This window comes from Ictidomys tridecemlineatus, chromosome 4 (assembly GCF_052094955.1).
Source record: "Ictidomys tridecemlineatus isolate mIctTri1 chromosome 4, mIctTri1.hap1, whole genome shotgun sequence".
Lineage (NCBI taxonomy): Eukaryota > Metazoa > Chordata > Mammalia > Rodentia > Sciuridae > Ictidomys > Ictidomys tridecemlineatus.
Window position 1 is genome coordinate 130,132,891 of NC_135480.1, and position 23,103 is coordinate 130,155,993.

The 23,103-nt window shown below is 37.3% G+C and overlaps 1 protein-coding gene across 2 annotated transcripts in view; it reads left to right on the forward strand.

Moving 5' to 3' along the window:
• Rasef (RAS and EF-hand domain containing) overlaps positions 1-23,103 on the forward strand; it is a 65,828-nt gene that overhangs the window by 12,407 nt on the left and 30,318 nt on the right. For both annotated transcript variants that reach the window (XR_013438057.1, XM_005335128.5), the window contains exons 2-5: positions 13,225-13,371; positions 16,535-16,625; positions 19,992-20,087; positions 21,340-21,417. Coding sequence is in view for 1 of the 2 variants with exons in the window: in XM_005335128.5 (XP_005335185.2) it covers positions 13,225-13,371; positions 16,535-16,625; positions 19,992-20,087; positions 21,340-21,417 (412 nt within the window). In the remaining variant the exon portion in view is untranslated. The remainder of the gene's footprint in view (positions 1-13,224; positions 13,372-16,534; positions 16,626-19,991; positions 20,088-21,339; positions 21,418-23,103) is intronic.

The following is a 23,103-nucleotide window of genomic DNA, read 5'->3' on the forward strand; positions in this document are numbered from 1 at the left end:
ATACAGCTCTGATCACAGGGAAGGGAACTAAAATCAACAGAATGTTAAAGGTTTGGGATGAAGAATATAAGTTGAGATAAATGTAAACAAAGAGACCTCAGCAATAGTTTTTTTCTTATCAGATGACCAGAGAGTTTAGATAATGGCTCAATTAAGGAAGAACTGGTGTCCATTCTTTTCTTGACAGTTGAAGTTGAAGATTGAAGATCAGATTCCTTCAGCAGATAATTTTTGCAAATTGAAAGGTTGTTTGCTCTTTTAGTGAGGGCCGGCTCAGGGAGCTTCAAAGTGGATCTGTTTTCAGGATAACTGATCCTTATATAATGTAAAAAAGTCAGATTTTAATAAGATTTTTGAATATCACCCCCTACATAAAATCAAATGGAAAAGCAGTTAACCTTTTTTAAATTAATTTATTTACAGCAGTTAAACTTTTTACCATGATGCAGAGTAAGCAATGGAGTGGACAGAGGATGGGAATTGGGGGGAATCTCAGGCAGTTGTCTGCCTCGTGGAAGATATAGCTCAGCCACCACTGAGTGATTCCAGGGGCCCTTTCTAAAGGTCCAAACTGTTGAAATGTCAAATTAGAGATGTCAACAGCATTTTATTTCAAAGGGGAAATGTTTTCAAAAAAATTTGTAAGAACATCTTTACAACTAAATTTGCTCTGGATTTGATATTTCTGGTCTACTTTTCCATCTTTGTATAAAACAGACTGAATAACTTACTGATTTATCTTTGTGTTTGATAGCTAGCAAGGTAGATAGAAATCAGTGGTTCTTAAAGAGAAAAGTAGGTGATAAATTTTTTGACACGTCTTTCCGGATGGTAACTAATTAAACAGTATCATGTATATCAAGAGTTATAGGCTATAAATTCAATCAGCTAAATAAGGGAGGCCTATCAATTGATTTTTCTTTCAAATGGAGATATTCGAAATCATAATTACAGAGTTTCAGAAGTAAATTTATGCTCATCATTTAATCTCTAGTTCCTGGGTGTCTTTCTGGTTTCAGGCATAGTTTTCAATTAATTCCAATCTGCTAAGATCTTCAAAAGATGACGGTAATTTTTATAACTCTTGTTATGGAGTGATTTGATTAGTTTTTCAACTGTTTTTTTTTTTGAGCAAAACATAATGAAAGCTTAGAGAACTAGTTAGTTATGAGAAACACAAGGCTTGTAGGATGACTAGCTGAGTAGTTCTTCAAGATGTAAACATTTCCAAACCCCAAATGATAATAGGCCACAAAGATGGAAGAAAGTGACTCTTACAAAATGTTTAGTTCATGTATGGTTTGGATATTGAGATGTCCCCGGGAAAGCACAAGAGTTAGGTAACGCTGGAATGTTCAGAGTTGAAATGATTAGATTTTTGGGAGCTGTAAGTCTATCCGTAGATTATTTCAGTTCATGCATTAATGATTTGAATGGATTCCTGGATGGTAACTGCAGGCAGGTGGGGTATGGCTGGAGGAAGCAGGTCACAGGTGTGTACCCTCGAGATTTTATTTCGTCCCTGGCTCTTCACTTTCTGTTTCTTGGCTTCCTTGAACTGAGCAGCTTTCCCCTGCCACGTCCTTCCACCATGATGTCCTCTCTCACCTTGTGCCCAAAGCAATGGAGCCAGCTGACCATGGACTAACCCTGTGAAACCAGGAGCCCAAATCAACTTTTCCTTCTCTAAGTTGTTTTTTTCAGGCATTTTGCTCAGTGATGAAAAACTGACTAATATAGTTTAGATACTATTACTGTGTGTACAAAGATATTAAAAAATTTGACAGAGCTTTAATTTCAGTTGGCAGAAATAAGATTGGTTTGAGTGTAGTTGTATGTACCACTGTTCTTCACAGATTTCTTTTTAAATTAATTCTTATGTTAATTATACATACTTAGGGGATACAGTGTGACAATTCTATATATAGACAGTGTGTAATAATAATAATAAACTTTAAACAATTTTTAAATTAACACATAATAATTGTACATATTTTGGGATAGAGTATGATGTTTCAATAATGCATATAATATGTATTGATTAAATCAGGATTATTGACATCTTCTACTTTGTGTTTGGAGTTTTCAAGTTCCTCTCTTCTAGTTATTCATAAAATACATGTAGGATATTGCAAGCTCTAACCACCCTATTTGCTGTAGACCACTGGAATTTGTTACTTAGATCTAGTTGTGTGGTTCTTGTTATCTTACCTCCTCTGACCCTCCCTCCTTTGCACACCCTTCCTGGCCTATATGTGAAGCTGTACTATTCACAGTAGCAGGGAATCATAGAGCCCATAAGTAGCTGGTTGGATAAAGAAAATGTGGTATATCTACATAGTAGAATAATATTTTTCAGCCATAAAACAAATGAAATCCTGTCATTTGGAAAATGAATAGAACTGGAGGACATTATGTTAAATATAAACAAAGTCAGATGCAGAAATACTGCATGTTTCCTCATAGATTTCTTAATTCAATAAAAATATAATTTGAACCACAATGCTTTATTATTTCATTTTGCTCTGAATTTATAATAACCTTTGTAATAAGGTTGCATGTTTTACCTTTAACAGAATGAACTTCTGAATGCTTTACTTTGATTCTATGCAGTGGATGGAAAAAAAAAAACAAATTATGATTAAAATTAATACAGCTGATTCTTTTTGAAGAATCTCATTCCACTGATATAAAACTAAGCTCATTTATTTTGGGGACGTTTTGTCTGTTAATGGAAATAACATAATAACTATTGCTTTACTCTTTGCGCTAGTGAGAAAAAGTTGGACTAAAAAAGACATAGAATTAATTTAGAATAACAATCCCTTTCCTTCCTGAGGGAAAAGGCATGCTTCAGGGTGGTGTTTAAATGAACCTTTTGCAGTTACATGAGTCAAACTGCAAACTTTACAGTTTTCTGGAAGACCAAGTTGCTGATGCTTCTTCAGGAAATATGTGTCTCTGTTTTTTTGTGTAGTTAATGTGTATCACTGTGGTATAGCATCATGGAGGATAAATATTGACCAGCTATTTTTTAAAATAAGCTTAAGTTTTTTAGAATGGTTTGGGAAAAATTGGACTGGTAATGCAAAGTTCCCATGTAACCTGTACTTACCTTCTCTTATTATTTGTATCTTGCTTCGGTGCAGTGCATTTGTTACAATTAATGAAGTATATGATACTATTAACCAAAATCCATAGCTTTCCTGATTTCCTCAATTTTTCTAAATGTTCTCTGTGTGTTCCATCATCCCATCCAGGACACCACTTTGCATTTAGTTGTTATGCCTTCTTAGGCACCTCATTTATGATGTAAACACATATTTTTGAGCAATTATACATTTATTAACTTTTCTGAGGAAAAGAAATTTAGTAATTAACTTTTTAACAAACAGACTTGTTTTGTTTGTGTTTTTGAGATATTTGCTGTCAAAAGGGTTTATTACATAATATAAAAGTGTTACCATCCAATAAAATAGTAGTTATAGGTTTAGATCATATGAAAAATCGTTGAATCACTATAGCAAGAACCATTTTATTATTCTCTATTTCTCAGTGTCAGGACTGCCCAGTGTCTGTACCTATTTTGTTGTGCATGATGCCTATAATTCCCAAATTCTTACTGATTTGGCTGAATGACCATCTTACAGGAAGCAGGATAGTTGGCTGGCAACCCTGGTGTCCAGCAGAGAAAAGTACCTGCAGTCTTTCTCCACCACCATCTGATCCCTGAAAGAGTTAACTGTTTCCAGCTACTTTTGCCTAAGCTTAATTTACTTTATCAGTGAGTATTCTGTTTCCTGTTCCTAAAAGGGAGTCTTAGTTGCATTCTACCTAGAAAGGGTCAGGAAAGAAGAGATAGGTTTATCACTAATTTTCTTCTGAGTTAGCCATGTGTGAATGAGAAATCTTGTTTCTGCGTGGATGTCTCACACACCACCAGGTTAAAGTGGAGATCCACAAACTCATCCCAGCTTATTTGAATGCAACCTTGATAACTTTAAATGCTCAGTTAATATATGGCTTAATCATTGTTGATAGTGGTTAATGCAACTTTTTGATTTAGAAAGGGAAAATTCTGGATAAATACAAAAGTGACCAGGAATAGGACAACAAGCATAAACTGGGACTGTCTCCAGGAAACCTGGGAAGGTGAATGATGTCATCTAAAAGTAAATTTTGCATAGAGACTGATACTACGTGCTTAATTTTTCTTCAATGCCATATTTTCCAAAATAGAAGTTTTCAGTAAACAATGACTGTTGTAACACCAAATTATACTAACATTATGAGACTGATTATATCTACATTTAATTTGGCTCAAAGTAAGTTGATGTATAAGAAATACTGGGAGAGTAAAGGTGTTTTGCAAATAAGTACTCTTAAATGAAGAGGAACATTTCATATATATACACAATTGGCCCTCTGCCAATTGTGTAAATAAAGTTTTATTGTAGCACAGCCATACTTAATCCACTTATTTATTTTCTGGGGCTGCATTCAACCTACAATGATAGAGCTAGGTAGTCATATCAGAGATCATCAGGTCCTGCAAAACCTAAAATGTTTCCTATTTTGTGCTTAAAAGAAAGTATTTACTCACCCTAGTTGTAACGGTTGCAGACCTTGGATATGACCCTATTCTCATTATTCCAGAGCAGTGGTGCTCAGAAGACATTTCTGTCCATGGGACTTCTACACCATAAGGCTTTGTTCACCCAAACACAGCACTAATAAGGAGACAACCACCTACTTCTCTCCAACTCAGCTGGGTAGAATCAAGAGTAAAAACAGATCATAGCAGTGACTAACACCTTTTGATTATCTACTGCATGCCAAGGTGTTATATCCAGTGTACTTTAGGAGTGGTCTATCTTCAAAACAACCCTAAGAGGGTTCTGTTCTTAGACCTACTGTAAGGTTGAGGAAACTGAAGCACAAGAGGGTTAAGGACTTTGTCCTGGGTCATGAAACTAGGATTTGGTGAAGGGAGCATTTGAATCTGGCCATTATGTACATCCTGTACCATTCATTCATGACTTCAGAAGCCCACAGGTCTTTTGAGGCTGTGCCTTCTCTAAACCTGCAGCACAACATCTCTTGTTGTTTCTCTTTTCCTGTCTCAGTTGGCAAACTATCCATAACTAAATGTTTGTGATTTTAAATAGAAAGCAATTTGCAATCTGAATTGTTCCTAGACTTTGAGTGAATCTAGTTAATTCATTTTCCAGGAACTTTTCATTTTAAAACCTTTTGGGGATTGTTTTCCAGATAAAATACTGAGACATTTTCCAGGGTGACACAATGTGGAAAGAATTTCATCTGCAGGAGATGTACTTGGGCAGAGGGTCCTGGATAAAGCCTTGGTGGTTTATCACCTGGACTAAATTCTCCTCTGATCGAGCAACAGTCTGTTCAGAGGCCTGGAAAGTCCAGGCCATTGGACCAACTTGTCTTCCCAGAACTGCTGACTGAGGACCAGGTAGAGGAGACCACTGAGTATTTTCTATAGAATGGAGAACCAGCTAACCATTCTATAATTGAGTCATTAAAGGAAAAGGCCTATTGCAAGAACACAGATGGGGACCATTTGCAGGCAAAGGGACCTGGACATAGGGGCTGAGTGGGCTGAGACATATTCTGTCTAAAAAGCAAAATTGGACCTTAAGAAGGAGAGTTAATGTTCTCCTGCTCTAGCAACTGGCTGCATCTGGACATTGAGACCTATTTTCTGGCTAATGGGGATTTATTCCAGGAGTAAGTGTACTATATAATAAAAGCACATCTTAAATGAGTAATTTGTATGAAGGGAAAAGGATAAGTCTTTGCACTTACAGTGTGGTTTATTCAGGGAATCTAAAAGGGTCATTATTCTTAACCCCAAAGCAAGAAATAATTATATTATCAGATTTTAATGGTCTGTAATTCTACCTATTTTGTAGTACAGTAGAAGCTGGTGAAAACCCTTGAAGTCCCACATCTCTGGATTAAGTGAGAATGCCCTTAGATTTATTTCTATCTCTACAGATTTGTTTCAGAATCCTTTCCTTAATTCTCCACGTCGGCCAAAGCTGTGTGAAGATGGAGTAGTTAAGGTGCAAACTGGATCATGTCATTTCTTTAAGTTTTTTGATGCTTCCCATCCTCTCAGAACAGCCCAACTCCCTCTGGTTTTTTGTTTGTTTGTTTATTCTTTTTAGATATACATGATAGTAGAGTGTATTTTGACGTATTATACATACATGGAGTATAATGTAGTCTAATTAGGATCCCACTTTTGTGGTTGTACATGATATGGAGTTCTATTAGTTTTTTATTCATATATTCTACTGTCTTTCCTATTCCCATGCCCCCTCCCTTCCCTTCATTCTCCTTTGTCTAGTCCAATTAACTTCTATCCACCCCTCTTATTGTGTGTTAGCATCCGCATATCAGAGAGAACATTCATTTTTGAATTTTTTCTTTTCACTAGTGCTTACAGCCCCTATACACTCCTCTGGTTCCTACTGACATCTGCAGCCCCACCTGATGTAGAACTCCCTTTGCCTGTGGTGGTGGGTACCTAGACTAGGCCACACCCATCCTACCCTCTTTCTGCTTTTTACCTGGTTGATTTCTACACACGCTTCAGGTCATCCCTGGTTGTCTTAGTTCCTCTATTTTGTGCTATCAACAAAGCATCTTAATCCTCACAGAACTTTTCCATCATGTATAAGCTTTATGTCAGAAGAAACTCAGTCTGATTATAGCATTTTATTTCCAGGATTTCACATGGTGCCTCTTAAATGGCATGGATATTCTCATTTCTTGTACTCAGATGTTAGAGCATCAGTTCTCTTGTGCCATACCTTAGTTTAGAATGATGAAGATACTGGCATTTAATACTGTTCACTTTTGTTCAGAAATCGTGCTTTGGGGTTAGGTCTGTATAACATGTAGCTTGGATAAATAATTTAGCTCTTTATTTTAATGCTTAAGCAGCAAGACTTGACATCTGATAACCATTTTTTTTTTTCTAGAAACTCTCTGGGTCACTGTGCTCTTAGTGTGGAGTGGTATTGTCTGCATTTGACTGTTTCTCAGGAACGTCCTGAGACCAGAAATATCCAGGCATTCTAAAATACCAGGCTCACTGTATTGCAGATACATAAACATAAATATATATGGGCTCTAAGTAAAATGTTAATCTTAGCAAAAAAATGTGTGAAGATTTTTACATATCTTAAGTTTGCTTTTTTTTTTTTTTCTTTAAGTACATCTGATTTCCCTCTCAACCTCAGTGGTAATGTTTGCAAATGCTTATTTCTCAGGGATTGTTTTTAAAATTTTAAGTTGTGAATTTTTTCATTAGTATTTAGACATTACTACCATCTTTTGTATAAATCATCATGTAAACAAGAAATGACTAGGCTCAGATTTTAAGCATCTAAAACTGGTAGGTAATTCAGCGTGGATTTTTTTCTGACTTTCCTTTGATTTCTTCAGGAATAATTTAGGGTTTTGTTATTAGAGACTGTCTTAGCGCTCTCTCTCTCTCTCTCTCTCTTTTGTCTTGATGGATTCATTTGACTTGACCTTTACTTCTTACCTAGTGTTTGTCAAGCCCATCTCTAGCAGTTCTCCCTGGTATCTGTGAGTCCAAGTGTAATCGCCTTACATGAGGCTGGATGTTCATGAATGGAAGGTGTGTTCAAGCCTCGTCACTACTTGGCACTCTTCTGGGCACTCACATGCACCAAACTGGGTCAGATCCAGAAGGAAATAGAATTGTGTGTACAGCCATTGTGTGACTGCTGCTTGTTTAACCTTTGACGTCAGGAGCAAAGATGTCATGAGAGGCCAGTGACTACTGTACTGTCCAGTGAAAGATTATCTTGACACCAAGCAGTGCTGCCTGCGCTGTTGAGTCCAAGAATCCACAGGGGTTTAGCTGCCTGTGCAGGAAGTACCATATAGTGTTTTCCCCCGGAGACCTTGAAGTAAACCAAATAATATCTCATCCTAATTTCAGTTATGCTTTCATTATTTCAGGGAGTTCATTTGTAATGTGGATAGACCTTAAGCAATAACACAAGTCCTCCTTCGAAGTATTTTTTTAAAACTTAGTATATGACATTTTATTAAATGGTGGTATGTACTTGGGACTCTAGGAAACCAGTTTATCACTTGATTTGGGCATGAAGAGCTATTTCCTCCTTAGAAAGCCAAATTCTGGAGCTAGGTGGACTGAGTTGGAATCCTAGCTCTGCTCCCTCTGCCTCAGTGAAACACTGGTGAAAACTTCGTGTGGTTATACTGAGATATGTATTATAAGTGAATAATACATGTGAATATTTAAATCAGTACCTACACTGCATATATAAGGTGCCCAGTAAATGTCTGCTTCAGAATATAAATGCTTCAGACTAGTCTTTATGCCCTCTTAAAGAGAGTGGATGGTGGTGGTAAAGATTTACCTTGATCATAAAAGTTTTATTACTTGGTTAATATGAAGCTATCAAGTAAGGAGATCCAAAAGTATATTCATTTGGAAGAGGGTGGTAAAATATTCAAAAAGGAAACCATCATGCCAACTCTAAGCTAAACTGACTATAACAAAGGAGTTCCAAGTCTAAGTGGCTTCATATAATACAAACTTATTTTTTCTCTTATGTGTAGGACAGATTAATGTGGTTAGTCAAGACTGTGTGCTTTCCTTCAACATGGTGACTCTGGGATCCAAGCATGTTACATTATGTGACTTTCCAATATTGGAGTTCCTCAGTTGCTCTGTGAGGACAAGGATGAGGAAGAAAAGGGTATAGGAGTAAGGAGGAAGAGAGGGTGGGGGGGGACAGGGAGGGAGGGAGAGAGAAACAGAGACAGACACTATATTTCTTCGGCTGCCCTGTTCCCTATCAATGGTCCAACATGGCTGCAACCTATACACCAGGGGTTTTGGGAAATCCAGTTTCCCTGAATTCCAGTTTCCATAAATTCCCTGCAATAAGAAGCAGAAGAGATGAGTATCCAGCAATTCTGGCACAAGAGTTAGCCATACAACATATTTTCTATTAGTGAAAGACATTTTTTAAAATAACCTATTTATATACTTCAGTGTAAACTGTTCTTGAAATTCTGTAATGCTAGGACCAGCAGATGACCCAAGAGAATTTATGAGTCATTATGTTTTCTTTTCATTTTAGAAATTTGTAGAAAATAAGGGTATCTACTGAGACATCTACTTCTGAGCATTTCATTTTTGTCCAGTTAGCCAGTAAACAAGGACTCCAGAGGACAGTTTCTTAGTGGCTGTCCCTGGCAATTGAGTTCCTATTACACAGAAAGTTTTTAGGTTTTTCATCCTGCCCTTGTTTAGTAAATGACAAAGGCAAAGAACTCAATGATCTTGTTATACCCTGAGATTAGACGAGATAATCTCAGAAGTAGAGTTGTTTTTTTTTTTTTTTTAACTGCTCTTGGAACCAGTATTTGTCCTTAGCTCTGATGGAAGAGGAGATGGCAGCTTTCTCTGTTTTAAATCACTAAATAAAGTGACTTACTCTTCCAGGTTTATTAATGCTCTTTAACTTGAACAGTTAGTTCTTTTGAATCATAATTAGTCTCTGCACAGAGTTGGTAGACCTTGAGAATTTATAGCCACATGGTACTTGGGGCCATGCTTAAGGTTCAGGGTAATATGTACATGGTGTTTTGTGGTGTTTCATAGTTCTTTGCATTGATTTTGAATTCCGCTTTTCTTTTGCCAAAGTTGAAATGTTTAGCACATTTAGGAAACAATAGGTCATAGTTGATTGGGTAGTCTCCAGCATGAGGCTGAGTTTGAATCCCACCTCTGCTTCTCAATCACTAAATGACCTTGGACTCTATGGGCTGCCTAGGAATAGTGGTAACAAACACAGTAGATTGGGGTGCTTGAACAATAAAAATGTTTTATCTCATGATTTTGGATACTGTAATTCTGAAATAAGGTGTCATCAGGGTTACTTACTTCTGAGGCCTCTTTCCTTGGCTCGTAGATGACTTCTTCCCCTGCATCTTCACATGGTTTTCCTCCTGTATATGTCTGTGTCCAAACTCCTCTTTTTATAAGGTCACTAATAAGAATAGATCAGAACTCACCTGAGTTACCTCATGTTAATTTACTTACTCTAAAGACCCTGATTCCAAATATAATTGCATTCTGAGATACGGAGGGTTGGGACTTCAGCATATAAATTTGGTGGGTATGGGACCCAAATCAGATCATAACTGGTCCTCAGTCTGCCTGATCTGCAAAATGGGTTAATAAAAGTACTTCACAGGATTGTTTTGTGTGTTCAGAGAAGATGCATACAAATTGCTTAGTACAATACCTGAAATCTGTTGAGCATTCACGAAATAATACTATAATCATAATTTTTTTTAATCTAACAGTATCATCTCTACCACCAGTTTGGAGATGGTTTTGTGCATAGCTTTTCAATTACTGAAGCTTGAGATTATCATTGTCTTTCTTGTGCCCCCATAGAATCTGAACAGGCTGCCTTCAACAGAGTAACAGGACAAATGTCCAGGGAGCATGGATTGAGTGAATAGGTATGAATTGGTCTTCTGTGGATATCACTTTGGTGTCATTGGACTGTGGAAAGCTCTTAGGCATCCTTGTTTCTGTAGTGGCCTGTCCCATGGCTCTACCAGATCAAGATAAGTAGTCTCTCCACATTAGGAGCAGGGGACAGAAAGCTTTTTGCATTGTTGGGGGTAACATAAAAGTGTTAGATCATAAAGCATAAGAATTGTACAAGTGCTGGAGGTGGGTTTTTTTTTTTTTTGGTTGAACTAAGGGGCACTCGACCACTGAGCCACACTCCCAGCCCTATTTTGTATTTTACTTAGAGACAGGGTCTCACTGAGTTGCTTAGCACTTTGCTTTTGCTGAGATTGGCTTTGAACTCATAATCCTCCTGCCTCAGCCTTCTGAACTGCTGGGATTACAAGTGTGGCTAGAGGTGATTTTTAAGTAATACAATATGTATTGTTAGCTATTCCTAACTTTTCTAGACTTGATGAAAATTTATAGAATTTTTTTCATACTAATATTGTAAGTCAGTTATTTCAGGCTCAAGGAATTGCCTGTATCTTAAATCCGTGGCATTTATTTCGACTGGTGTAAATGTTCTTTGCTATAAAAAAAAAATGGTGCTACTGTCATGTCACAGTTCCAGCTTGTGTTAAATAACAACAAGCATTGCTGTCTGTTAGTGTCAGAAGAAGGAAGATCAGATTGCATGGTCTCTGATGTAAGTTGGAAAGAAGGTGAACATGCAACCCATCAATTAAAAAAAGCTTTGGATGTTGTGGTGTGTTATGTTTTTGTTGTTGTGACCAAAATACCTGACCAGAACAACTTGAAGGATGAAAATTTTATTCTGAGATCATGATTTCAGAGGTTCAGTCCATGGTTGGCTGATTCTATTCTTCTGGGGCCCAGATTAGATAGAACATCAGGGTGGAAGGGCATGGTGGAGGAAAGCCGCTTACCTTGTGGTAGTCCAGAAGCAGAAAGAAGGTGAGAGGATCCAGAAACAATATGTACAATCCTCAAGGCATGCCCCCAGCGACTGACTTCTTTTTAGCCATGCCCCACCTGTCTACAGTTACCACTCAGTAGTTCAGAGTATTTTATATTCAAATATTAATTCAAATAATATATTCAAATTATCAGTCACATGGATTAATCCACGAATTAGATTATGACCCTCATGCATTAACATGGGAGCTTTTGGAAGATATCATCCAAACCATAACAGGTGGGGACTAGTGTGGTTATTAAGACATGGTGTCCACTGATAGCAGCTGATTATGTAGGCTTTATTAACTAAGAATATGGGGCACATTCCTCATAGAGCATGCTCAACTCCACTTAGGGCATCAGCTCCTAAACTGAGGCAAGGGCACCCCTAGTTTCACCAACCAGTTCCTTTATTCTCTATCATATCAGCTACTGAATCTTGTCAGTTTTTCTTTTGAAATGCCTCTGAAATTTTTTCTTGTAATAAAAAGTTATTTTATGACAAGTATGAGGACTGTCACATATAAATACTGTGATACAAGAAGAAATAGATACTTGGTCTTTGTCTCAGGTTCCTAGCACAGAGTTCTAAAAACCCTTGGCATCTTCACAGTGATGAGTGTCTTTTGTCCTATAATGAGATTACTGCGAGCTCCAGGCCCCTAGTAGCTTCAGGGTGGAGCTGGTTATTCAGAAGACGCAAAGCCTGATTAGAGAATTTGAATTTTCAGCCCCATTCCTGACTAGCAAGGAGAAAGGGGCTGAAGATTGAAGAAGAAGAATCTCCACGAGAAGCCCTAACCAAAAGTTATGGAGAGCTTCTGGGCTGGTGAACCCATAGAGTGACTGAGTGGTGTGACTGGAGAGGGCATGGAAGTCCGAACCCTCCCCCAGTTCCTTCACTCTGCACCCCTTCTATTTGGCTGTTTCCAAGTGTGTGCTTTATAATAAACCAGTAAGTAAACTGTTTCTTGAGTTCTGTGAGCCAGTCTAGCAAATTCTTGAACAGGACCAAGGGGTCATGGGAACTGACTGGTTAGAAGTACAGGTGGCCACCTGGGGCTTGAGAATGGTATCTGATGTGGGGCAGTCAACGGTGGGTTGTGCCAACTTTGGGCAGTGTTGGAACTGAATGATATTGTTGGTGGCTGGAAAATTAGAGAATCGATTGGTGTGAGGAAAAAACCCATACATTTGCTGTCAGAAGCTTTGTGAGTAAAAATAGTGCAAGTAAACATGAAACTATGAATATACATGAACTTATTTTTTCCTCACCATAAAATAATAGCTATATTCACTCTTGTGACTGCAAAAATTAAAACACGTCTTATTAGGGATTAATGAAATATGGAATTAGGTAATTGGTTTCCTGTTATCTGACTTTTATATAAATTCATTTACTTTTCTATTTAAAACCAGAAACCTAAACGCAGCAGGGACAATAAACAAGTACCTTTTCTCAGGATTTCGCTCTTCTGCTTTTCCACTGCCTTCCTGTCCCTCCATCTTCTAATATGGAGAAAAACACAAGACCTCTCACTGCTGTGTTCTTTTAATCCTATTGCTGCTTTTTCTTTCATTGTTGCTTTAGTTATGTTTTTATTTCCTAAAAGTATTCTGAAGATTTGCCTCTTGACATTTTCATTGATTCATTTTAATTGTTTTGGCAGAAAAGAGCAAGTTAGCGTCCTGTATCAAAACATCAACCTTGTGGAGCCAAGACTAATTCAGCCGTATGAACATGTGATCAAGAACTTCATCCATGAGATCAAACTTCAAAGCACAGAAATGGAAAACCTGGCCATTGCTGTGAAGAGGTATGGAAGTTCATTCTAAGTGGCACTAAGGCTCCTCTAATTCATTCTCTGGCGTGGGTAGCAAATGACTTGAATTGATATAAGCCATAAACAAGCCAGCACAGGGTAAGTTGAGCCAGGCAGTGATTTATTGGGTCAACCATCAATGTATCAGTAGGTCATTGTGATCCTATTATATCAACTGTTCAGGATCAATGATTCCATATGGAGCAATTCAGAGATTTATCTTATCTTATCCAGCCCCTTGAAGCACACAGAGAATTTCATCCAGATAGGTAGGCAGGACTCCATTTGAAGCCTGGCCTTATTACAGATGTAAGACCTCATGGGAAAGTTACCTAATCTCCCCAAGTCTCAGTTCCTGCATTTCAAAATGAGAATGAAAAATATTCACAGCCTCAGGGTGTTGTGCCTCAATAGATATGCCTACCACATGTAGGTGCTCAGCAATGATGGTTTCCCTCTCCCTAACCCTCCTCAGCCAGCCCTCTCCCTGAACTGAAAGCCAAAGCACTGTTTAAACTCATCCTGTCATATGGAGAGTTCATGTAAGCCATGGCTTTCTTACATAGGGTATCCTCTTGTTTAAACAGCAGTTCAGTGCAAAATAAGAATTTATGTATCATAATCCAAACATCTGCTCTTTGCTCCCCAGAAGGACCACGGTCTTCAGCATATGTTGGGAAAGAGGGGACATCTTGTTCGGCACAGTTCCTGGGTGTCCTATTCCTTAGCACCCTGCTGCTCTCTGCCCAGAACTTGTAAACACAGCCCCTTTGATAGCATGCTGCTCTGCCTGCCTGGGTGCAGGTGAAGCTACAGGCCCTCAACATAATGCTGAAACTATCTGAATGAGCCTTTGGAGTAACTGGAGGGGATTATAATATAGGAGGAGAAATTGTTTTAAAATTATAATACTAAATAGAACTGTTCTTATAGTCCTAGAGTCAAGCAAAAGTTGAACTATTCACAGGGAGTTTCTCATGAACATTTTTAAAATGTACCTAGCCCCGATCTTTGCCTTTAGGTTTGACTTCTAGGGGGCTTTCAAGAGGGCGATCCTCAGACTCCAGATTCTGTAGTGCATCCTGGAGTTTGGACCAGAGCCACAGTTGGTCTCCTTTGAGGCATGACAAGCAGATGCATTGATTCTTGAGAGTGTCTACTGTCTATTAAACACTCACAATCATATTCACATATGTGCATGTACAGACCCACACAGAGATGTGTGTCACATATTTTCACAAGCATGCACCCTTTAAAGATTCATCATGTAAACTGAAAAGGGAAGAGAAAAGGATGCCTTTCTTTGTGTTCTCACTGCCAGCCAGGCTTCTCTATCAAGGTGGAGTGAGTCTGTCATGTTGTGCTGAGTTGTTTGTGTTGGTGTTACTCTCCTCCTGACTTCTGTGTTCTCTCAGAGGGGCGATATCTGGAGTTAGGCTCTTTCTGCAGTCTCCTAAAGGCCCCTCTTTTGCTATGAGAGGCCTCACTGTAAGTGCTTGAGTGACTGCTTGTGAACCATCCTTTGCAAGCACCTCCACTCTCTCCTCTGCTTTTAGCTGAATGTGTGGTGGCGGGGCGTGGGGGTGGAGATGTCGTAGTAATTTTACTTTGCACTTGTACTTGAAGGATGAGCTCCCAGTGACCAGGTGACAGTGGACAGTCCTAGCACACTAGACATTTTACTAGGAATTAGAAATTGCTAGGCAAAAAGAGTCATCATGTAATACCCTGATTTATACACCACGTGTGCACGTGTACACACTCACACACACCCTCACACACACACACAAATACACACAGAATGGAGAAAGGCAGAGAAGACATTTCCTGAGAAGTTCTAGATGTTTGGAATTTGATATCTAGAAGGAATAGCTGGAAGAAAAATGATCATAACAAAGGGAAAAAAGGCATGTGACCTTGCTATTTACAATATAGATTTGGTTTTTAATTTGATTGTGTTGGAGATGCCTAAGTTCTAGACTTGGAGTAGCAAATATTTATAAATAGAACTAGTTAGCTTTCCAAACTTGGTCAACTCAACCCTGGGCAAGCTGTATGATTAGGAGGAAGTAAACAAGAGCAGAAAATGATAATGTTTCTCAGAATTTACTTTGGATTCCCGACAATTGTCTGTAGTTGTACATAGAAGTTAAACTAATAAACAAAGTGTGCTGTGAGAGAGTGAATAATTCAATAATATGGTAGTATGTTATAGCATTCTCATCAAACTAGAAAGAAGATGGATGATCTTATATAAATCCTGTCCCCTACTCTTTATTAACAGCATGCCATTGGTTCAAGGGAATTGACTCTCTAAGCCTCATGGAGGTTGCTGTCCCGTCACTTGTAATCTAGTTGGGAAGATGAGGCATTATGCAAGTGAAAAGCTAGATAGTTAGACAGGCAGCTGAGAGGACAAAAGAAAGTATAAGTTTTTAAAATCTTAAACTTCAACCATCAATCAAGTGACAGGTATGTCCGTTCTAGACAATTTCTAGTAAGTAAAATAATCCTGGAATGCCTCTCACTGAAATTTTTTCCATTTATAACTTTTTGGCAAATCAGTATCTTTTGTCTCCATAGAGAGATGATTTATTAATTGCATTAATAAAAGAAACAAAAATTTTCTACATGGCAACCTTATCTACATTCTAGAAGTTTGGCAAGGAGCTGATGAGAAACAAGTGCTGAAACCTCTTCTATTCCCTTTTCACTTTAGCATATAACATTGTGAGTTTCATATAATGAAAATTTAAAATCATAACCATTTTTTTGCTATGGAGTTTTTGTTGTTGTTGTTGTTGTTTGTTTGTTTTGTGAGGAGGGGGGTTCAGGTTATAACTCAGTCATAAAAACAAAAAGAATTTTAAGAATTTGTTGAGAGTCTCAGTGATTTGGTGCTTTTGCCACAGTCTAACTTACTATCATGTAATCAAGTTTATCTCATTTATTTAATGTCTAGTCATTTTATACCTGAATGGTCACATTACCAATCTTATTTTATTACCTGGAAGGAATGGGGAATATAATTTAAAATGGGGCATTTCTCTTCACCTATAAAATAACACTGTACAGAATGGATGAGCTGGAAGGTTCTCTTCATTGTCTATTCCAAGTATACAATGAACCATTCATTGTGCCGCCTTTTGAATTTCAGAGCCCAGGACAAGGCAGCCATGCAGTTGAGTGAGTTGGAAGAGGAAATGGACCAGAGAATTCAGGCTGCAGAACACAAGACTCGGAAAGACGTGAGTTTCTGAGACTGGACATTTATTCAGCAGATCTTTATGGAGCACTTCTGTGGGTGTTGCTCCTGGACATTCCTCTCAGTGACAGGGTGTAAGCACAGAAGGTCCAGGCTCCCAGCAAGGGGATTTTTACTAGTGGTGCCACCTGTGGCAACATTTTTTTATCCTGCAGTGAGAGCACACATGGCTAGCAAGTTGCTACAGGCATGTGGTCTCTGCAGCCACAGTACACCAGTCCAGGAACTCACAGGACCTCACTGTGCTTTGGCACTGGAAGGAAACCTATTGGCCAGCCTGTCCCAACAGCCACTTCACACTCTTCTAGTCACAGTCCCTCTGGAATGTTATGTCCTAGCTCACTAAAGATTTTCCCTAACATTCCCCCAGTCACCATGGCTCTCCGCAGCTCCCCGGGGTCTTGGTTCAATGGCATCACTGCTGAGGGCACTGCTTTTGCTCCAGCCATTTTCTTAGCCTTGGTGATTATTGTCCCATTTCTTCCATTTTGCCAAAATGCAAAGCTCAGATAAAATCGCAACTTCTTGATGCCCTGCCCTAGTTCTCCAACCACATTCATCTTTTCCTGACCTTGGTGACAATTCTCCGTAGAGGGTATATTGCATTGTTTCAGGTTCTTATTTTTTTTAATATTGTTAACAGTTTTATTAACATACACTTGGCATGCAATAAACTGCATAGAATATTTAAAGTGTAGAATATGTAAAGTTTGCATCCTCACACAAAACATCTGTCATCTGTGATGTTTCTATTTACCATAAAAATTTCTTTATGCCCCTTACTTAACAACCTTCCTTCCCTCCTTCTTTGTCCCTCCTTGCCAGGAAACCACCCTTTTGTTTTTTTGTCACCAAAGATTAGTTTGAAGTTTTGAGAACTGCATATAAGTGGAATCTTGCAGTATGAACTATTTCTTGTCTGACTTCTACTCAGTGCAATTATTTTATAACTCTGATACATTATATTGCCATTTATCTATATTCTTTTTATATGTGGTGGTATCCCATTTTGTGATCATATCCACAGTTTGTCTATCCATTCATCTATTGAAGGACACTTATTTCCAGGTTTTGGCTATTGCAAATTAAGGTGCTATGAATATTCATATATAAGAACTTATGTAAGCGTATACTTTGATTTCTCTTGATTAATTTCCTAGAGTGGAATAGTTTGATCATCTGTGTAGGTATATGTTTATTTGTTTAAGATACTGTAAACTGATTTCCCCAGTATTTGTTCAGCAGTGTATGAGAATGGTGTCCTTTAGCATTGGAATAGGTGTATAGAGAAATTTTGTTATGCTTTTGTTTCCATTTCTCCAATGACTGATGGTGTTGAGGATTTTTTCATGTGCTTAATTGCCATGTATGTAACTTCTTTGGTGAACTATAAAAATCTTTTGCTGGTTTTAAAAAATATGTCATTTTCTTGTTACTGAGTGTTCATAGTTCTTTACATATTATGAATATAACCCCTCATCAGACACCTGACCTAGAAACATTTTCAAATAGTGTCCTTTCTTTTCAGTCTTCTAACAGTACATTTTGAAGAGGAGAAAATTTTAATATTGATGAAGTCTAATTATAAACTTCTTCTTTCATCAATTATGCTTTTGGCATGTTATTTTAAAACAATCTTTGATTAGCTCAAGTTACAAAGGTTTTCCCTTATGCTTTCTTTGATAAGTTTTATTGTTTTAGGTTTTACACTTTACATTTTGTTTTACATTTTATTTTTTATGATGAAATTTTAATTTTTAATTAAGTATACCCTATAGGCAAATGAGGATTTAGAACATTTTGTATTCTTTAATGAAGAATTACAAAGTGAATCCCTATGCACCAGAGAAATAGAACATTGCAAGTACCTTTAAAGTCTGGCTACCCTTCCCATCCCTCATTCTATAAAGATTTCTCTGAATAGTTTATTAGCGATGTCTTTATTTTTATTATGGTTATGTACATGTAAACAGTACATTTTGCAACTTTATAAAAACAGAATTATTCTGCCTGAGTTTTTCATGGGCTTGCTGTACATTAACAGTATGTTGCTTACATTTTGTTTTTACATTTTGTTTAGGTTTTACACTTAGGATCCATGGTTTAAGATATGGTTGTTCTTTCTTTTTTTTAAATATTAATGTGGTGAATGACACTGATCATTTTTTTGAATGTTAAGACAAACTTGTATCCTATGATAATCCTTGGTTGGTTGTGATGTATTATTATTTTAATGTATTGTTAAATTCAGTTTGCTAAATTGTATTTATCATCTCTGCATATGTATTCATACGTGACATCAGTTGTGGTTTTATTCTAGTGCCTGTGTAATTGGGGTTCAGGCTGATGTCCGTCTCATAGAATGAGTCTTCCTCCCATGTCAGTTTGTGAAGAGCTGACTGGAACCACCACCATTTCTTACCTACATCATGTAATAAGTTGTCCCAGCATCTGCCTGTTGTAGATGGGGAATGACATAAAGTAGGTAGAAATGATTTTCTTTATTTAGCTCTGAGTAAAGTATCTTTAAGCTATAGAGGCGATAGGTTTGGTTTTATAGCCATGGATCCAGTGAAGATACTTGCATCCAAGTTGGTTTCTATGTCAGAGATGCTGCCTGCGTTAACACCTGCTTGTAAGGCTTTGGTGTCTCCATCCACCTGTGAAATGAGCAGTACTTATTGTACAGGTGAATAAAGATAACTCCTTAAAAAAATTAGATGCTGTTAGGGAAAATGTTGTTCTTCAGTCTTTCACATAGATTATTTAATTTCCATGGATTATTCAACTTATGCAGATCATTTAATTTTCGAGTATTTATTTAGATCATTTAATTTATGGGGGTTATATAATTTATATGCATCATTTAATCTATTTGAATTACTTAATTCTCACAGTCATGCAATAAGGAAATGGAGACATAAGGTAAGTAGTTTGCCCAACCTTAACTACCAGTAAGTGAGTAGTAAGACCCTTGAACTCGGCAGGGTATCCACATTTGGGATCATGCATCTCTGCAGAGAGGTATGACCACACCCCCATGAAACTGGCTTCCTGTCACTTCTTGGCCCTGTGTCACAATGTTAACAGTCTTAAAGGTATCACTTCAAGGTGGTGTATGCATGTGGATCTTGAGATCCTTCCATATCTGTAGGTTTTAATTCCAGACCCTCTGCACATCTCAAGCCATCTGGTTTCTTCCTGCAATCCCCGTCACCCTCCCTACGCAGGACAATTGAATTCAGCTTAGTTTGACACAAAGTGCTTCTCACTTATGAGCTTTTGAAGGCTTCTTATTATATAAGGCTAAGCCTACTTAAATAAACAAATTATTTTTTTTTTCTTTTAGGAGAAACGCAAAGCAGAGGAAGCCCTCAGTGATCTCAGACGTCAGTATGAAACAGAAGTAGGAGACCTTCAGGTTACCATAAAAAAACTAAAGAAGGTAGCTATGTGGCAACTTGACTTCCAGGATCAGCCTCAGTATCTCAGTATTTCCATAATTAAGAATTCTAATTATAAATTGTTTTTTGTGTGAAGAAGCTGTAAATATGCTACTCTTACAAATGAGTTCCAGAGAGGGCAAATAACTTGATCAAAATTACACAGCTAATGACTGATGGAGTCATCTTACTGCAAGTTGTGCCTTCTCACTTATACCAGACTTCCTGCTTACCTGGTTATTATATGAAAAAACAAGATGATTCATGTGACAGTATGTTAAAGGCAATAATAAAATCATAGAAATGTGTGCAAATTTATTATTGCTATTAACTTATGTCATTGGTTCTGAGAAACTCATTTCCCCCCATAACTTTTCTTCTGCAAAGTCAGAATGTGTGTAAAACACAGTGTTCTTCTCAGTCACAAGCAACCATGTGGTAGTCATGATGTAGTTGTGTAAAAACCTTCCATTGCTATCATCTGTCAAGATGAAGAAAATCCAGAGCTGAAGTGCTTACACTTTATCAGATATGAGATATATTTTGATCAAAGTATAGACATTCCAGAAATGCACACCCACAAATCCCCTCCATTTCAGGAGATGGAAACTCTTTATAGAAAGGACACTTTTGCTCCCCAGGTTGAACCAGATTAGTCTAGTAATACTAATGAGTCAAGCAGTAAGCACATGTATGCATTTACACAATTGTGCGTGTGAGAGTGTGTGTGAGAGTGTGTTTGTGTGTGTGTCTATCTTCATATCTTGCTTACATGTTATTGGTTTCAGTTATTTAATAAATATTTCTTGAATTCACCATGATGAAAACATAGGTGAATCTGACTCTAACTCTGCTCTACAAAAATCTTAGACTTTAGTAGGGATAGGAAGACATTTATAAAACAATTACCATGCAGCATAGGAAGTGTTACATGCAGAGAATGGAAGTGTCCAGACTCAGATGCAGCATAATTGAACAAAGCAAAGACTGGATTGCTTTATAGTTGAGTGCTTTCCAAAATAAGGCTTTCTCACTATTTCTAAGAAAATTAATTTAACAACAAAACCTCTTTTCAGGCATTTAAGATAAAAACTTAACTTAAACTCTTTATGGATTCTATGTCATTTAATGATGTATAAAGTCATATATAATGTTGAAAATTGAAGAATTCTCATATCTCTATTCAGGGATATTCCTAAACTTAATTCAGTGACAGTAAATTTGTGAAGTTACAGCTTTTATATGTCCTTTCAGCTTGAAGAACAATCAAAACACATAAGTCAAAAAGAAGACGTAGCAGCATTAAAAAAACAAATTTATGATTTATCAATGGTAAGAATCACCTTTTCACTTTCAAAATTACATTTCCTGCTAGACAACATAGACATAATCACACGATTATTTCAGTGCTTTAGGAATGGGAACTTAATGAGAAATTGATACCATAGTTAGAGAAAGTTTTTAAAGTACTTTTGAGCAAAGGTGTTATATATGCAGATTTTTCCCTTCAGCAATATGCCATTTATTATAAATGGTTTTATTTATTTTTATTTAATAAAGACATGGAAGTTAAACTTTACTCAGTATAATAACCCATTTTTTTTTGTCATCGACTCTACTTCATAGCTCTGGTGTTGTAAGACGAGATGCCCTGAACTTCCTCCAACTGTTCTCTTTCTCCCTTTTCTATCTTTTCACCACCAGATCTTTACTTTTACTGCTGCAAAAATTGATAACATTTATATCTGTTGTGTTACCATTACTAATCTTGGATTTTTTGGTAAACATTTCTTGGATTTTTATGATTGAGTTCCTGGTTTCATATAAAAAGAAATCCTGTTGTCTTCACAATATCATTGATACATTAAGACTTCTTATTTATTTTCTTAGTGTATAGAATTTGGTTCATTTTTTTTCTCTTAATAATACTAATTTTGGAGTCCACGAAATTTTAGATTTTATGAGACTGACCTTTTTTAAAACTTGCAATCTAGCCATGTGCCATCCTAGAATTTATTTTCATAGGATTCTTCCTTGAATTTTGTATTTCCTTGTATTTTGCATATTATAAATTCCTTCCTTATGGGTTGTCATTCTCATTTTCTATAGTCCATTCTTAAGAGAAGCTTCTCCAGAAAGGATATGTGAGAGATACATTTTCTCATTTTTAGAATATTTGAGCATGTATAATTTCCCCTCATCATTTGTTGAGAGTTTGTCTAGATAAATAGTATTTTTTGGGTCTCTTCTAGTATTTATTGTTTTGTTTTTCCCCCACACCTGGGAATCCTTGGTCTTAGTTCTCATTTTGTCTTGAAGGATCAGCTTGATCATCTTAGACAGGTGGTGGGGAGTTCTATGCAGCTATGTAAACAGATCTGTTAACTTCAAAGTGTTTCCCCTAAGACAGTGTTACCTAGGAGCTCAATGTGTGAAGCTGGCTGTCATGCTGTGAGACCCCAGTTCCCAAAATAAGTGGGTTAGGGATATTTAGGGAGCATCTTTAGCATTCCTAAAAGCAGTCATTCAATTATTTTAAATAAATCATCTGTCTTGTTGCCCTGGAAATCTGTCTGTTGCTATTCTATACTATGGTAAGGGAGGGAAAATACTTGAGTGTGGGTGCCTTAATATACAATATTAATCACTATTTCCAGCTTCACTTCTTATTCCCATATTCTGGGGTTTGACCTAGTTATTTATTTGCCTCCTTTTGTGTTCTACAGAAGAACCTTCAACATGTTTCTTTTATACAGCTGTGTCCATTTTTTGGTTACTATAACAAAATGCCAAAGACAGACTGACTTTATAAAAACATTCATTTAGCTCACAGTTCTAGAGTTCCAAGGTCATTGCATTGGCATCAGCTCTCCTTTTTGGTGAGGACCTCATGGCAGACGGCAAGAGCAAGTGTGACAGGGAGCGATCATATCACCAAACAGGAAGCTGGAGAACAGCAGCTGAGTCCCAGAATCCTTTCTGAGGGCAGCACCCCCAGTTGACCTAAGGGGCTCCCAC